General features: G+C 42.1%; 1 protein-coding gene across 1 annotated transcript in view; it reads right to left on the bottom strand.

Annotated features, from left to right (window-relative positions):
* The window catches only part of LOC137425427 (uncharacterized), a 60,246-nt gene that overhangs the window by 5,915 nt on the left and 35,333 nt on the right, over window positions 1–18,998 (bottom strand). The window contains exons 6-7 of the mRNA XM_078773710.1: window positions 9,776–10,146; window positions 7,709–7,856 (exon numbers count right to left, since the gene is read on the bottom strand). Of these exons, the coding sequence (XP_078629836.1) occupies window positions 7,709–7,856; window positions 9,776–10,146 (519 nt within the window). The remainder of the gene's footprint in view (window positions 1–7,708; window positions 7,857–9,775; window positions 10,147–18,998) is intronic.

Here is an 18,998-nt window from a genome sequence, read left to right as displayed (position 1 = left end):
ATCCAAGATGGCCGACTGGCGCCCATTTCGTTACTTAAATGTGTCCCCAACCATTTCTCGAACAGGCATGGAGCGATTTTGTTCAAACTTGGCATAAATACAATACATGAGAGTATACATATGCCAATGATTTTGTTTTGTAATCCTACCAAAGACTGCCAACTGATGGCCTATAACTCCATACAACAGAATTACTGAAACCACGGGGGCTATGACATTTAATGTATTTTTCTTCTTGTTTTATTTAAATTATAATGTTTAAGATCCAATTGGCGTTCCTTCTCCAGCAGTAGAAGATCCTCATTTGAGAGATCCACCCGGTATGAATCCAGCAACTCTTCTACATCACTCTCCTCATCACTCTCCGCAAATCATTAAATCATTATCAGGTTTGCAAATACTCTATAGAGATAATACACACCTTGAATGTAGCAATCACTCCCTGATCCTCATATCTCCTGTACGATCACTTCTTTCATACCGTCCTAAAACATCCATTTGTACTTCAATAGTGATGGCCTTCCTCTGTCTTTTGCTCGCACTACCAACCTTGCTACTCCACGGACACTTTCCAGTCATGATTGCAAGGGTTACGCTTATTACAGTGGCACAATTCACGTACAAAAGGGAAACACATCATGACAGGCACGATGCTAACATGGACGGTTTCCGGAAACGGAGGGAGGGGAAGACGAGGGAGAGGGAACGCAATCTAGCTAGAATCTGGGTCCTGTCACAAACACGTTTTCACGTTGTTCAGTGCGAAAATTTAATCGCATTTAAATTCAGAATTTAAATTCAGCATTGATTGTTTTTAAGAACTTCACTCTTTCATTCCTCTTTTTTCCCGCCTCTGGAACAAACTCCCACACTCTCTTCAATCCCACTCCTCCAGGTCTTCAAAGCAGCTGTTCACCACCATCTACTATCTTCCCCCATCCAAAACCTTGATCTTTTTCACCCCATTAATCCACCCCAAATCCACCTCCTTCAAATTCCGTTTTCTTTCCTAAAGGTCCTTGTAGTGTCCATCTTGTTTATCCCATGTACCCTGCCTCAGCCCTCTCCCTTCCACAGATCTCCCAATGTCCCTGTTCTCTACTGTTGCTGTGCATCCCTCTCTTTCCCCCTCTTGTCTCCCGCTCCCTATATTATATGTTTTATGTGTTAACTCTTATACGAGCCTGGACTTAGTATACAAAAAAAGTCTATAATCTGTGTATTAACCGCACCCCTAACTTATAACTTTTTTGCCAATAAAAAAGTGTGGTTGATACACCGGAAAATGCGGTACTCCCTTTCGGTACGTCATCGCCGGGCCCCTTTCAGTGCTCGGTGATGACGCCATGCAGCTCCTGGAGATTGAATAGGAAAGGAGCAGTGTACAAAAACAAACGGAGTGCAAACTGGGTATGCCCTTTTGGCGCACATTATCACCGGTCCCCCTTCGGCGCCCGGTGATGATGTCATGCAGCTCCTGGAGATTGAATGGGAAAGGAGCAGCGTACAAAAACAAACGGAGTGAAAACTGCAAATGCCCTTTCAGCGCACATCATCACCAGGCCCCCTTTGGTGCCCGGTGACGACGTCGTGCAGCGCCTGGAGATGGAATATGGAGGGATGGCAGAGTACAATAGTTTTTCAACATGTTTGTTATCATATAGAGGTACAGTATTTAAAACAAGCTATATAAAATATTATCAGCAAGCTGGGTCGTAGCACATTACTTTTGCCACAGTGCGCTACCCCTTCGTAAAAAAAACATAGGGGCAATGCCCCTCGGCTCATCCGGTTAGGTAGAACCAGGGAACCACTGGTAGGCATGGAAATCCCACAAAATATGTAAATTAGCTAATGGTTTGACCAAACTTGTGAAAACACCATGTAGAGATGATTCCTACCAAGTTACATCCAAGTCTGGTGAATATTTTTGGAGAAGTCAAAAGTAGCGATACCGGAATGGTAATGACCTTTCACCTTTAAATTGAGTGACATATTATGCAATTTTTTTTATGGGATTTGCAAGGCATCAGGAGGCCTTGTTCCTCATAAGTTCTACAAGGTTTGGTGAAAATACGACTATTAGTTTTAGCATCGTGGGTAATGAAGGTTGTGGTCTAGTTTTATCAAAATTGTGTGTGTAGTTTCAAAGAAGAAAGTGAATATCTATTTTTTTGAGGGGGGGAGGGGAGTTGAGGTAAGGTGGGGGGGGGGGGGGGGAACTGGACCCACTTTGACCCATCATAAAGCCCTTTACACCCAAAAAAAATTTTTTTATGCTGTGGACAAAATTTGGTACATCATGGGTTATGAGGCTTGTGGTCAAGTTCAATTGAAATGTTTAGTTTCAGTGGAGAGCAAATACTTAATTAAACCCCCTGCAAATAAATAAAAAACCCCTGCAAACCTCAAGACTCGATTTTTTTTAATGCCGTGAGCAAACGGTAGTGAGATTGGTCTCTTGACTGCCACTGTTAACATGTAACCCAGTGCTACCTGCCGCATGGTCAGGTAGTCGGCAACCAAACCGATTGCCCTCACTGGCTTGCCAGTACGGAGGGTGACTGTGACACCCTGCAGGACGAAAAACAATACCTGTTAAAGGGTGGATGAGCTCTCTCCGTGAGCCAACGGCCATCCAGCAAGAAGATGGTGTCCCCCAAAAAACACCCATCTGGTTGGACTGGTTTTTACCTATCATCTGGTTGGACACCCATCATCTGGTTGGACCGGTCTACAACCTACTATGTAATGTTATAATTTGTGCTTAATGGCACACATTATAACATTACGTAGTAGGTTGTAGACAGCAATCGCTCAGGGTCGTACTGCAGTTTGGACTTAGGAGCATTAATTAAAGTGGTGTCCGGAACCATACACTCTCCATGTCTGGATTGCTGGTCTTACTTTCTGTCTCCCTCAAACTATAGCTACCAGGCTAGCTTTAATATCTCTTTCTTACAAACAAATATCATACAATTTTCATCATACACTTTTCTTACTCATTTTCACTCCTCACCTTTATCAATGCAGATCTTTTATTTAAGGCCTGGCCTCGATGAGGACTATATAGTCCGTGACTGGAGCCTTCAACATAAAAAAAAAACAAAAAAACAAACAAACAAACTTTAGTTCATCATGGGTGAAGGTTGCAGTCAAGTTTCATCCAAATTGTGTGTGTAGCTTTGGAGGAGAAATAAAATACCTATTTTGGGGGATAAACCCCCCTGTAGACCATCTTAGACACTGATTTTTTTTTAATGCCGCAAACAAACTTTATTAGATCATGGGTGATTAAGGTTGTGGTCAAGTTTCATCGAAACAGTGTGTAGTTTTGGAGAAGAAAGCAAATACCTATTTTGGGTGGTCAAACCTGCACCCCCTTTGACCCCCGCTCGACCCCTTAGTTAGAGGCTTAGATCCTGATTTTTGTAACAACGTGAACAAACTTTGGTACATTATGAGTGATGAAGTTTGTGGTCAAGTTTCATCAAAATCGTGTGTGTAGTTTCAGAGAAGGAGATCCGAGCGTTTAAATACAGCCCGACTGCCTGACTGATCCCCGAGGCACTAATCACATCATTCCCTTGCACCTCGGTGACGACTTCTCCACTGAGGGCAGTGCGGTATCACTCCGGTCCTCTCTCCCCTTTGCCTTCCCAGCCCACAAAATATTCGAGCAGTCCGTCTGAGACACGAAGGTCTGACAGCAACCGCTGCATGTAACCGCTCCATTACACACCCCCACTTCTCTCGTCCCAACAAGCAATATCGGTCCTACATTTTGGTCAGTACCCGTAAGGCTGTAACTATTCATTTAATTGTCCATTTGTATATGTAATTTGTGTTCTTTATTCATTTGTTTAATTGTTGTCTCAAATACGTAGTTAACTGAGGTTAAAGTTGTATTAGGTTAAGCAAAAACGTGCCCTGGGAATGCACGCCCCATTCCCCCTCACATTATAACATTACGTCCATGGGAATATCTTGGTTTGCTTAATGGCACACATTCTAGGAGCGTATCCAAGACGTTGCGGAAACTTGCTGTAGTGTGTTTTAAATGAACGATTATACAATTTATTTCAGACAATATCACATATCTGTCTGTAATATTTACCTCTGCCACAGAAAATGGACAAAGGTTACATTTTACCCGTTTGTTTGTCTGTCTGATTGAGCAACTTACGTTATTTGTTTACTTCCTTCATCGCCCGATCTTTCCATGACGAATTGCTACGAGTGTCTGTAGCTGTGGAATGTTCCTGTTGAACAAGCCGCCGTTGTCCAGGAGGAATGCTATGAATTGTGTGAATAATTCCCTGGGCTTCTGTGAATTGAAACACAGTTCGGTTCCCTGGGCTTGCCAGCGCATGTGCCGAGGGAGGATCCTTCCATGTAGGAGAACTTTCCCGACTTGTGCTCGTCACCGCAACTGATAAAGACTCATGTGAGGCTGTCACGAGTCACATAAGAAGGCAGCAACTCGTTGGAGACCTCACCGTGTAGCATTGCTACACCCAACACCCCGTTCCTGGCTGTGCTTCTGGGCCTCGGCGTACCGTTTCTTCTTGCTACCAAAAGCGTGTTTTGAGCTTTCTGCCTGTCTGGAACATTTGTCATTGATCCTCTAATGATGCCACGGTGGTGTTTCAACAGTTTTTGGCGGAAGCTTACCTCAAAGGTCACAGGTTCCTCATTTTTTTCATGCACCTTCATGGGCTGCACACGCCACACTCCCCTTACCCCTTTATTGGGTCATCATATGTGTTTTTAAAGCGTTATTTTGTACTAGCTACTAACAGCATGTGAGGTAATGATTTTTATATGACTTATTGACCTTTTTCATATATGAAGGCTATGTGAGACCTCTCCTAGATTATGCTGTACCAGCCTGGAATGCTTGCTTGACTGAATTTCAGATACATTAGTTGGAGTGAATTCAGAAAAGAGCCCTAATAATAATCTTGGGTGCATCTTATCAGCATTATGATCAGGCCCAGCATGTCTGCCGGGTACAAACTCTAAAGCAATGCAGACTGGAAATTTGCCAGAAATTTGCGAAACAAATGGTAAGAAAATGCGAGCTCAATCAGTGGTTGCCCAATTATAAGTAGGATGAGACACATTATATAATTATAAGTACGATGAGACACATGAGCAGACTAAACCGACTACCCTCACTGGCTTGCCAGTGGAGTGGGTGACTATGACACCCTGCAGAACTAAAAACAATACGTGTTAAAGGGCAGATGAGCTCCCTTCGGGAGTTAACAGCCATCCAGTAAGGAGATGGTGTCTCCAACAAACACCCATCCGGTTGGACCGGTTTTTTAGGTAGTAGGTTGTAGACAGCAACCGCTCAGGGTAGTATTACCGTTCGGACTTAGGGGCGTTAAAATGGTGCCCGGGACCATCTCACACACTCCGTGTCAGGATTTCTGGTCTTATGTTCTGTCTCACTCAAACTACAGATACCGGGCTAGTTTTAAGCTCTTTTTCTTGCAAACAAACATCATACACTTTTCTTACTCATTTTCACTCCTCACCTTTACATTCTCTCTCTTTTATTCCTCTTTATGCAGTTATTTTATTGAAGGCCAGGCCTCGAAAAGGATTATATAGTCTGTGACTGGAGCCTTCAACATTAAAAAAAAAAAAAAAAAAAACCATTATGGTCTTAGAAATGCATCCGAAATCTCCCAGATCTTCTGTAGAACAAGTTGGTATAAGAACAGCGCAATTCCTCGTTTTGTTTGAATTTTGAATGAAATCCATTCAGTTCCACCCAAATCTATGTAAAATGTTTCGTTTTTATTAAAGGGGAAACTCCTTGTACAAAATGTATGCAATTTAGTTTTTAACTAATATACAGTGCATTCAGACCCCTTCACTTTTTCACATTTTGTTATGTTGCAGCCTTGTGCTGAAATCGTTTAAATTCATTTTTTCCCTCATCAATCTACACTCAATACCCCATAATGACAAAGAGAAAACAGGATTTTAGAAAGTTTTGCAAATTTTTCAAAAAGAAAAAACTGAAATCACATTTACATAAGTATTCAGACCCTTGACTATGACACTTGAAATTTAGCTCAGGTGCCTCCCATTTCTCTTGATCATCTTTGAGATGTTTCGACACCTTGATTGGAGTCCACCTGTGGTAAATTCAATTTATTGGACATGATTTGGAAAGGCACACACCTGTCTGTATAAGGTCTCACAGCTGACAATGCATATCAGAGCAAAAACCAAGCTATGAGGCCGAAGGAACTGCCTGCAGAGCTCAGAGACAGGATTGTGTCGAGGCACAGATCTGGGGAAGCCTACAAAAAAAATTCTGCTGCATTGAAGGTTCCCAAGAGCACAGTGGCCTCCATAATTCTTAAATGGAAGAAGTTTGTAACAACCAGGGCTCTTCCGAGAGCTGGCCGCACGGCCAAACTGAGCAATCGGGGGAGAAGGGCCTTGCTAAGAGAGGTGATTAAGAACCCGATGGTCACTCTGGCTGAGCTCCAGAGATCCTGTGTGGAGATGGGATAAACTTCCAGAAGAACAACCATCACTGCAACACTCCACCGATCTGGGCTCTATGGCAGAGTGGCCAGATGGAAGCCAAACAGTTCAATCTTGGGTTCATCAGACCACAGAATCTTGTTTCTCACAGTCTGAGAGTCCTTCAGGTGCTTTTTTGCAAACTCCAAGCGGGCTTTCATGTGTCTTTCACTGAGGAGAGGCTTCCGTCTGTCCACTCTGCCATAAAGCCCAGATCGGTGGAGTGTTGCAGTGATGGTTGTCCTTCTGGAAGTTTATCCCATCTCCACACAGGATCTCTGGAGCTCAGCCTAAGTGACCATCGGGTTCTTGGTCACATTTCTTACCAAGGCCCTTCTCCCCCGATTGCTCAGTTTAGCCGGGCGGCCAGCTCTAGGAAGAGCCCTGATTGTTCCAAACTTCTTCCATTTAAGAATTATGGAGGCCACTGTGCTCTTGGGAACCTTCAATGCAGCAAAAAAATTTTTGTGGGCTTCCCCAAATCTGTGCCTCGACACAATCCTGTCTCTGAGCTCTGCAGGCAGTTCCTTCGACCTCATGGCTTGGTTTTTGCTCTGATATGAATTGTCAGCTGTGAGACCTTTTATAGACAGGTGTGTGCCTTTCCGAATCATGTCCAATCAATTGAATTTACCACAGGTGGACTCCAATCAAGGTGTAGAAACATCTCAAAGATGATCAAGAGAAATGGGAGGCACCTGAGCTAAATTTCAAGTGTCATAGCAAAGGGTATGAATACTTATGTCAATGTGATATTTCAGTTTTTTCTTTTTAATAAATTTGGCAAACTTTCTAAAATCCTGTTTTCTCTTTGTCATTATGGGGTATTGAGTGTAGATTTATGAGGGAAAAAATGAATTTAAAAGATTTCAGCATAAGGCTGCAACATAACAAAATGTGAAAAAAGTGAAGGGGTCTGAATACTTTCTGAATGCACTGTATACTCTCATGGCAGATATCTTGTTCTTATTCTTAGGTTAATTTGTTTCAAATGTTGAATGTTTGAAATAAAGCATGAAATGAATGAACTTTGGTTGTTTTTTTTCCATTTATGCAATTCAATGTTTTAAAATGGACAAGTCAATTCTGAGTACAAGTCAAGGTCCGGCCTTTTGGGGAAAAGGTATGGATATATGCCAAAAAATACGGTACATACCTTTATGCTTGCTGACTTCATGACGCTTTAAATTCCCCAACCATTTGAAAGTGCAGCCACACCTATTGCAAGAATAGGGCCGCTCCCCTGTATGTGAGCGCATGTGGATTTTCAATTTGTATGTCCCCATGAAAAAGCGGTCACATACCTGCAAATAGAGGAAAGCGATCAACTTGATGATTATACCTTTGAGTTTATACAAAGATGCAAAAACATACCAGTCCAAAACAACAAACAGCTTTCAATGAAGATTACTGTTCAGAAGGAAAAGTGTATTGTCTATGGGTTTAGGATCAGAGAGGCTCACACCTGTTATGCTGGAGAAAACTATTAAACTATAACAGCTCTCAGTCGAGCGCATACCTCCACAAAGTGGAAAAGTTTAAGTTTTATATCCCACTGATAAGCAGGATCTGGATCTGGATCTGGATCCGGACCTCAACCAAAATCTAATCGTCTTGTTCTTGTCACACACCCAACCTGTCCACCAAGTTGTCCAAATCCGTCCATAACTTTGAGATATCATGCTACATATGGTTTTTGGCCCAATCACCCAATGAGAAAGAATAACTTATAAAATTAAAGTATCTGGATCCGGATCTTCACCAAAATCTAATAAATTCGTCCTTGGCACAAACCCAATCAATCTGTCCACCAAATGTCATCCAAATCCGTCCATAACCTTTTGAGATAACCTGCTCACAAACAAACAGACAGGGGCGAAAACACAACCTCAGTCCACCTTCGAAAACATAACCTTTTGGTGGAGGTAATTACTGCAAGGTCTCTATGGTTTTCCACTGTATTTTGGAAACTGTTTCTGAGGATATTTCTAGCGAATTTACAATTGTACATAATTTGAAGAAAATCTGGTGGGTTATCATTTTTGTGTTCCATGTGTTAATGTGGAGTCATGTTGCTACCATTCTCACTTGTGTGAGATGTTCATCCATGAAATGAGTGTTAAGCCCATCAATATTTGTACTTGTAACGTTGGATAGCTTGGAACCAAGATGTTTGGTGTCATCCATATTTTCATGACACTGCTTTATATGATGAGCAGTTTTGGTACCAAGATCAGGAAATGCAGAACCATGGAGAAATGCTGAGGAGGTTTATTAGTTTTGCAGAAAACAAGCAATTGGTTCCCAATTCGGTCAAGGACATGTGCAGGAATATGAGCTGCAAATTTGAGTGGTTGTGACAACATAAAATGCCGTAATATTTTGTCAAAGTATTACTAAATGAAAGGGTATTGAAGATGTCAAAAAGTCGATTTGTGTTCTACGATGTTCAAGTATATAATACAATTGAAATAAAATAACGATTTTTAAAGGTTGTGGAAAAAGCCTGGTGTTGGCTTAGCGGTTAGGGTGCCGGGTTGGGATCCTAGGATCCTGGGTTCGAATCCCGGTCGATCGCTGAATTAACGCCTAGGGGGTTGACTCAGCCCGTCATCCTTCCGAGGTCGGCAAATTGAGCACCAGTTCACTGGTAATTCCATGTGTGTCGCAAGAGGCGACCAACAGGGTTGGCGGCAGGAAGGGCATCCGGCCTTAAAACATTGCTTCAAAAAGGGGACCACGGTTCCCAAAAAAGGCCAACCCCTGCTCTGCGGGGAAAAATGGCCTCTAAGGTGGTTTTAAAGGTTGTGGAAAAAATAAATTCAGGAATTTTACCGCCATTGATGCAGCATCTTATACACCCCCTCATTTAACACGTTACATTAATTATTCGTGCCTGTTGTTTGTGTCCTTCATGACATCCTTCAAAACAGTGTTTCCTGTTTGGAATTATTTTCAATTTTGTTTAACTGACATGCAGGCAAGCAGACAGAGCAAAAAAGTTATCTCACTCCTCTCTGCGCATGTGCGATTGGGACAAATTCAGAGCCAAAATATGGTAAAACGGCAGACCTGTCTTCAAAATATTACATTCAACTTGAATCAAGTTGTTCCTCGGTCATAAACTTTCGTTTGTTGACCGAAGGACAGACAGAAGTGAATCAATTGCTTAACCCTGCTTTTTGCTTCGCGTGTGCATGGCAACAACAATAAAGAGTCTTACCTTGCATGGGTGTGCACGATCTTTGTGGACCGACAGCATGTGCTTTTTCAAATTTATCAGTTGTATGAACTTTTTGCCACAAATCACACATGGTGTGTATTCTTTGCTGACTACTCTTCCACTTTCAGTAGCATTGCTTTTCACCACATTGTTCTTGCTGTGACCCAACGGTGCACGTTTTGGTTTTGCTGCCATACTCTTGATCTTTCCATCGCTCACGTTTTTGCGGGCCACCTTGAAAGTGGGAGGCACTGTTCTTAGTGGCCACTTGATGGAACGGTCCAGCATTGGTGAAAATGCTGGCATCTTTGCATTTGTCTTATCTTCGCGCAATAAAATGGACTCAGATAGTGGCACATCAAGAAGCAATTCTGTCAAAACATAGAGATAAATGAAGACATGATAAAAGGTTAACAAACCAGAATTTCATAATTACTTTCTACACCAATATCCCAAAGTTTTTCAAACACAGGGGGGTCACAAAAATGTACCCAATTTAAGAAATTGTAAAAAAACAAGACCGAAAGTCTAACAGCGGCGTAGCCGGGCTTGTTTGATACTTTATTTCTGGGGTGGGGAACCTCCGGCTTCCGGGCCGTATATGGCCCGCGAGACCGTTTGATCCGGCCCGCGAGGCAATTCATCTATCTATAAAAAAAAAAAGCTTTTTTTTTTTTCTTTTTTTTTTTGTATACAACATCGAGGCTCGTGAAAGAGCGAACATTAATCACACAGAAAGACAAACCGACACATAAAACATATAACATCGGGAGCAGTAGACAAGATGGGGAGAGAGGGGGAAGGACACAAACACAACATTTGAGAGCAGGGACTGAGAGACATGGAGACATCGAGAGATCTGTGAGAGGGAAAGGGCTTTGGGGAGGGGGGGGCATGGGAAGGGGGGGCATCGGAAGGGGGGTGGGAGAGGTATAAAACATATGGACACTGCCAGGACTTCCAGGAAAGAAGTTGGAATTTCAAACAAGGTGGATCTGGGGTGAATTCGCGGGGGTAGAAAAGATCAAGGTTTTGGATGGGGGAAGATAAGAGATGGTGGTGAACAGCTGTTTTAAAGACCTGGAGGGAGGAGTGGGATTGAAGGGAGTGAGGGAGTTTGTTCCAGAGGCAGGGGAAAAGAGGTATGAAAGAGTGAAGGTGAGCAGACAGCCGAGATTTCGGCAGTTTAACCATCAGAGGGTTGCTGGCAGATCTTGTGCGACCTGTAGGAATATTTGGGGGACAGAGCACAGAGAGAGCTGGGGGTGCAAGGCCGGAGAGGAGTCGGTAGAAGACAGAAAGACCACCTACCTGCCTGCGGTGAGTGAGTGAAAGGCCCTCAGAGATAGCTTCATCGCGGGAGATTCCAATAATTCTGAAAGCTTTGGTTTCAACAGCGTGAAGCCGAGCTAGGTGTGAGGCAGGAGCACCGGCCCATAGGGGAGAACAGTATTCCATTGAGCTGCGGATGAAAGCCTTGTATGTGGTGAGGAGCTCAGGTGTGCCGAGGAAGGACTTCGCACGACGGAGGATGCCCAGTCGGCGACTGGCTTTGGAGGCCAGCTTGGAAATGTGGTTTTCCCAAGAAAGATCATGGCAGATAGTGAGACCCAAAAGCTTGAGCGACAGAACTTCTTGGAGAGGATTGTTGAGAAAGTAGATGGGAGGGTTGTCCAGTCGATCTTTTCGGAGAGACATAGTAAGAGTGTGAGATTTGTCCTCCCTTTGCTCGAGTTCTACAAACTGTATGTACGTGCTGAGGATTTTCCCATTCTGAGGAGACATGCACTGAAGTTTGCATCACTGTTTGGGACGACCTACAGCTGTGAGCAGTTCTTTTCAAAACTGACTCTGGCAAAGACTCGGTTTCGCTCAAGACTGACTGATCCAAACCTGCAAAACCAGCTGCGAGTAGCATCATCATCACTACCACCTGACACCAAACACCTCGCCAAAGAGAAACAGTTCCAGCCATCGCATTAGGTGAGTCCGATATATGTATTCAATAATTTAGCATGGCCCTCGAAGGATGTTCTAAAAATCGAAATGGCCCTCGACAGGAAAAAGGTTCCCCACCCCTGCTTTATTTGAAGAGTATCGTATGATCTGGGTGGGAATAACAGTTAGCAAATAATGTAAGGATTAATTTTTAAGTTCTGTAAATCTCTAAGCTGTCTGTCAGCATGGAAGTGAAGAGATTGCATTAAGACACTGGTTTATTACCCTCGCCAGAGGAGAGGGTATTGCATTTGAGTCCGTTTGTTTGTTACTTGCAAAATCGAAGATTTTTCAAGTATATTGGTCGGTTGTGTTTGTGGTTATGTCTGGCTGTTTGTTACTTGCAAAATCGAAGATTTTTCAAGTATATTGGTGGGTTGTGTTTGTGGTTATGTCTGGCTGTTTGTTACTTGCAAAATCGAAGATTTTTCAAGTATATTGGTCGGTTGTGTTTGTGGTTATGTCTGGCTGTTTGTTACTTGCAAAATCGAAGATTTTTCAAGTATATTGGTGGGTTGTGTTTGTGGTTATGTCTGGCTGTTTGTTACTTGCAAAATCGAAGATTTTTCAAGTATATTGGTCGGTTGTGTTTGTGGTTCTGTCTGTCTGTTTGTTTGTCTGTCTGTCTGTTTGTCTGTTTGTTTGTCTGTCTGTTTGTCTGTTTGTTTGTCACCGGCCTACAGGTCACAATTTTCAACCGATCTTCACGAAACTTCACCAAATGATAGAGTTGGTCAAAAGCCAGAAGCCTATTGTTTTTAGGGTCAATAGGTCAAAGGGTCAACATAGGCCAAAGGTCACCAACTTTGCTAAATTTCTAAAATCCTCAATTTTCATCCGATTGACTTGAAATCTGAAGAGGACTTGCTAGGCCATGGGGCATACCATTAAAATCCACTTTTTCGTGCAACAGGAATGGGGATTACTTGATTTATTCATGAAAATCAGCAAAATATTCGTTCCATTCGATATAATAATGTCCCCAATAAATATACCTGCACATTAAAATACAAATAAAGAAAGAATTTCGATAAAAAAAATCAGGTTTAAAATTCGCGGACAAGGTTGTTCACGTGATAAATTCAGCGAATGAGCGCTCCAGATACGTCAGGTGCCGTAATTGGCCAATCACGCAGCTCATACTAAGCTCCGTTCGGTAGCTGACAAACCAAGATGGCGACGCCCATTGCTTCGGCAGTGACAGGAAAACCTGTTCAATTTTCGTCCAAATTTTGCGTGATGCATGTTGTCCATAAAACTAAAAGCAATTTCATTCAATTAAATGATAAAAACTGGGCCCGCTTTGTTGAATTTGCGAGTAAATGGTTGCTCTATGACTGTAAAGAACGCGATTTACTGGCCGACTGTGCGGTAAAGCTGGGGCTTGATTTTGCCGATACACAATCCTGCATTGAAGCCAAACCAGAAAATCCCAACATTGGCTACCATTATGATTGTTCACGTCGCTTTTGTGACATCAGTAAAGTGAACAGGCTGAAGGAGAAAAAGACCGAAACATCTACATCTCATGGTAAGTTAATATGATTATGTAGTAATTTTTTTAGTAAGCTTTAAGTTTAGCCAAAAGTTTCAATTGTTCTGCAAACATAGACATGATCATGATGATAGAATCTGATCGTGATGATAGAATTCACATTACATTGCCATATATCATGATCAAATAAATCATCATGCTTGATTCAAGCAAGTTAGTAACAAGTTCCGGAAGATTTGGAGTTGGCCTTAGAAGAGTAGTATCTTCAAATTCAATTGACAAATGTACAGCAGACTCAGCAAGTCATGCATGATGAAATGTACATTTTATGATTTTGTTTATCTATTTCAAGACTACAATTTATAATACAAATCGTACTATTGCAAGCATGCTCTTTTACTTTAGTAATAGTATCATGATATGTGGGGATATTGTGGTTTATGTCATCAGGCTCATGTCACACCTCATTACAGTTTTTAGGATCCACAAAGAATTAAGAAATAATTTTGTACATGTAGACTACACATTTTTACTAAATTGTACGGTAGGTACTTCTTACTGTCCTGTAAATGATGGTAATAAAAAGTATGTTTACCTTGTCGGAGAAGTTGTTAAAAAAACCATGATTTGATATTTGTTACTAAAAAAGACAGATGTTTGCAAAATTTTAAACTCTATAATTATAAACAATAAACACATGTTGAGTTTATTTTTATTTTGTATTTTTGTTTTGTTGTTGTTTTTTTGCGCGGTGGTCATGGTCATTAATATTTTTACTAGCAAAGCGTGTACAAATGTATAACAAGGGATGCACCAATAGATTCTTGGGGGGGGGGGGGGGGACATGGAAGTTTTTTGAAGAAAAAAAACGTCACCTACTATTGTATTGAGGCAAAAAAGAAAATTTACTCACTGATCTGAGTAGAAAAACAACAACTGAATATCAATGAAATACATTAGATATGAAAAAACACTTTGCCGTCTTGGTGGCGGAAAAAAAACCCCACTTTGTTTTTAACAGTTCCCGAGAAATCCTTGAAGACGTCGGAGCTATCGACAATTTAAAAAAATAACATGTGGACTTTGTTCTAAACAGTTTCTCAAAAAATCCAGGAAGACGGCGGAGCTATCGACAATTTTTTGTGCACAGTGTGCATGTATACTTTTAAGGTGCAAATGTTTACTTGCACAGTTACTTTGAGTGTGACCGCTATTTTGGCAATGCATGGATGATGCTGCCGGCTTTATTTGGGGCAAATACCAACGTGAGATGGCACAAGTTTTTATTGTTGCATCAAATTGCACGTTCCATCCCATGATATCCTAAAGGCCAAACAAAAATATAATTGTTGTATTATATATATTTTTAAATATATTGTCAGAAAAAAATTGGGTATACAAGTAACTGGAAGAAAAAAAATGAAAACAATTGTGTATATTTATGTTTAGACAATAATTCAATGGTTGGTAGGTAGGAAGAAAATAACTACATGTTTCATATTTGTTGAAAAAAAGTTAAATTCTAATCACTCAAAATTTGTTTCTTCCTTCTGTTTAATGCAGATGCCGGGACAGACATGAACGAACTTGACGATGGTCCAGTTGTAGTTAGTTTAGTAAAAGCAGTGGAGAGCCCAGCAGAAAGAGAATGTTGCGTTCCTCAGATGCAAACAGCAGCCAAAGAGATTGGAGCAGGCGACATATGTTTCCTGAAGAGTGCATTTTCTGCCATAGCAACCAATACAAGCGCAGTCACATCTCAGGAAAGAGGTCAATGGTAAGGCTAGTAAAATGTGAACTCATCAGTGGAGGTCAACTTCTAAAGGCTGCAAAAGCAAAAGAGGATGTACAAATGCTGCATCAAATAGAAGGGGAGGACTTGGTTGCCAGGGAGCTTCAGTACCATCATGGCTGCTACAAGAACTACACAAGATTTTTGAGTAAACCTGGCAAGCCATTGACCCCAGTTCAAAATGGCTATATTGATGCTTTTGACAAATTCAGCCAAAACACCATCAGAAAGCGTCTAATTATAGGCAAAGAAATTCTTACATTGAGTAAACTCAATAAGATATTTATCCGCGCCATTAAAGATGTCAGCGGCATCGATGCACCATATCGAACATGGCATCTGAAGACGCGACTACAGAAAAGCTTTCCACAGTTAGTCTTCATCAAAGCCAAAAGTAGAAACATGAGTGACATTGTGTTTAGTGAGTGTCTATCAGCAGAAGATTTGGCCGAGGACTTGGTAGACGATACAGCAGGGAGTTTAACAGATGACAGCACAGATAATGAAGAGGAGAGTATACCAACTGTTTCAGAATCCAAAGTACCACCCACAAATGACGACTTACGCATGCTGTATAGCGCTGCACTTATCATAAAGGCTGCTGTCTCCAATAAGCCATCTTCACCACCACCATGGCCACCTACTTCTGACGACCTAACAGAAGATAAAGTAAAGGCAGAGGTTCCTTTTCAACTGTTCAACTTCCTTGCTTGGCTGATAGGTGTATCCAGTGAGCCGGATGGTGCAGACTTTGTAGAAGTTCCAGATGACAAACAAAGAAGGCTGCTATCAATTTCGCAAGATATAATTTTCTTGGCCTCAAAAGGAAAACGACCCATGCCAAAGCATTATGCAGTAGCAACCGCGATCCGCCACCTGACAGGTTCCGCCAGCGTAATAGGGATTATAAATGGGCTAGGGCATTGCATTTCACAGACAACCTTAATGGAGTACAATACAGCTCTTGCACAGCGCCAAATCAGCATGGGGGATATGAACTTACCACCTGATATACAGAGGGGGAAATTCACCACTATAGTCTGGGATAATATAGATTTCGGGGAAGAAACACTGTCTGGCAAGGGGACTACGCACAGTACTAATGGTATAATGATACAAAGACCAAGTGAATTACCTGTAGAGATTTCTACAACACCATCTTTGAAAAGGACCAGGCAAAGAACAATTCAAGCTCCTCCCACTGAAATCTGTCCATTCATGGGATATGGGAAGAAAAGGGGACCTCCCTGCCTTGGTACCACAGTAGATGTTGACCAGAACAATCATGAACCTGCTAAAGACCAAGCCAGCAGTCAAGACATGGCATACAACATGTTGAAGTACAAATTTGATGGCATTCCTGGATGGACAGGGTTTAATACATTCCTAACTACAATGTATCCAGTCAAGTCTGTAGTCGGATATCTCCCAGTTCTAAATGCCAGCCCAACTGAGATGGACACTGTCCAGACTATTCTAATCAGGTCTCTCCAGTATGCAGATAATCTTGAACAGTATGTAGTGGTACTCGTCTTTGACCAGGCAATTTATGCAAAGGCCCAACAAATACGTTGGTGCAATGATGTATTCAAGAAGAGGATAGTCATTCGTCTAGGGATGTTCCATACAAAGATGACGTATCTTGCTTGCATAGGCAAGCGGTTCAAAGATGCAGGGCTCTCAGATATTCTTATTGAGGCTGGTGTCATTGCAGAGGGATCAATTGTAGGCGTAATGAATGGCCATCACTACAATCGAAGCATGAGAGCGCATAAATTAATGCATGATGCTCTGAGGTATTTGCAGTGGGAAGCCTACTTCGACAGTGTTAGTGAAGAAGAACAGACAAAAGCAACTGATGTCATGAACAGGCTGCATTTAAGATACAACAAGAAGGAGATATCTGATGCCATAGACAGCGACTCTTTCAAGGACCTAGTGTCATCGTTTGAGGCTTTCATTGAGAAGAAGAGCTTGGAGTGTCCAACATTTGCATTTTGGTCTGACTATATTGACTGTGTTGAGAATGTGATGCTTCTCACTAGAGCTACAAGGACAGGGAATTGGGAACTCCACTTGTGCATTGTGAGGAAGATCCTCCCCTGGATGTTTGCCTACGATAGGCCAAACTATTCACGGTATCTATCAGCTTACTACCTTGAAATGTGCGATCTGCCTGAAACTCACTTCTCGGCTTATGTGGCATTAGCTGATGGAGAGTTTGCTGTCCAACGTCAAGAGGAATATGGTTTCGCTCAAATAGAGTGCGACATGTGCATTGAGCAGACATGCAACAGGGATGCTAAAACAAAGGGAGGATTGATTGGTTTCACTACTAACCATGGGGCTGTCCTGCGATGGCTACTTACACAACATGAGTGCTCAGCTATCACCAATAAGTGTAAGGAAATGGCTGGGAAGGAAAACCAAGCAAGATCCAGGAAAGACCTTGATCAAACTCGCGTCAGACGTGACGAACAAGATGTTGAAGCTGTCGTCAACACAATACGAAGTATGGTCAATCCATTTGAAGTTGACGGTAATGAGCTGATTCATCTGTCTTCAGGCGTTGTAGCATCCGACAAGATACAAGAAGACCTACTGGAAGCTTATGATAAAGGTACTAAGAGCTTTACTTTGTTTTGCAAAGATCGTCTACAGGTGGAAAACGACTCTTTCTTCGATCCAATAAAGCGAATGAAGCTTGCTACGTTTGAGACGGCAAAAAAGACAACCACAACTACAGTGAAGGGGAAAACTATCACCTTGAAAGCAGACAGAAAACTTTTTGCAAGACTGATATTTATTTCCAAGGTGCGTAATGTTGATTTACGCCACATGATGACCTACTGCCTTGGTCCGCTGCCATTACCTATAGCAACAGAACTAGGAACTTTAGTGAAGACAGACAAGGCTTCAATCATGCACCATCTGCAGAAATCTGCTGAGCCAACAGTGATTGTGGACAGCATTCCACAAGAAAGTGTTTGGATCATAGATGGTATGGCTATGCTACAGGCATTGCGTTCATCTGCACCAGCTACCTTTCATCTGTTAGCAAAAGATTTGTTTGATAAAGTGGTGAAGCTAGCAGTACGTCAGAATTCCAAAGAGATTCATTTTGTCACTGACACTTACCCAAGAATGAGCATCAAGAATGCAGAAAGAAAGCGGCGTGCTGCTACAGGAGTTCAGATTATACGGATTCAGGTGGACAACACCAACCAGAAGCGACCAATCCAATGGAAGAAGTTCCTCAGTGCCAGTGAGAACAAGGAAGCATTCGTGGAGTATCTTCTACATGTTTGGCAACAGTGCCCTCCTGACTCTTACAGAAATGTGAAGGTGTACATCGCACATGGAGAGCTATGTCATGCCCTCGGGATTGAGAATGGCATGGTAGTCTCAGAAGTAATTCCAGAGCTTCGTTGCAGTCATGAGGAAGCGGACACCAGAATCCTCTTGCATGCCGATTATGCACAGAAAAGGCTACAAGAAACTGACACAGCGCATAGAACGCATTCACCAGCAATTGTCATCAAATGCCAGGACACTGATGTCTTCATAATTAGTTTAGGTTGTGCTCATCAGTTTACTGTGCCTCTACTGTTTCACACCGGTGTCAAAGATAAGGTACGAACTCTTGATATGACATCTCTACAGAGCCAGCTGGGAACTGATGTAACATCTGCGCTTGTGGGATTTCACCCGTTTACTGGTTGCGACTCAGTTAGCGCCTTCAGAGGAAAAGGGAAAGTCACACCTTACAAGCTAATGATTAAGTATGACAAGTACAAAGAAACCTTTCAAGAGCTTGGGGTGTCATTCACTCCATCAGATGACCTAATTGCTAGACTGGAGCGATTTGCTTGCCATGTATATGGGCAGGAGAAAGCAGAAACCGTCAACGAGGCCAGATATGATAAGTTTCGACTTGG

The sequence above is a fragment of the Myxine glutinosa genome, chromosome 1, assembly GCF_964187855.1.
Source record: "Myxine glutinosa chromosome 1, kmMyxGlut1.1, whole genome shotgun sequence".
NCBI lineage: Eukaryota > Metazoa > Chordata > Myxini > Myxiniformes > Myxinidae > Myxine > Myxine glutinosa.
This window is presented reverse-complemented; position numbering and strand designations above follow the sequence as displayed.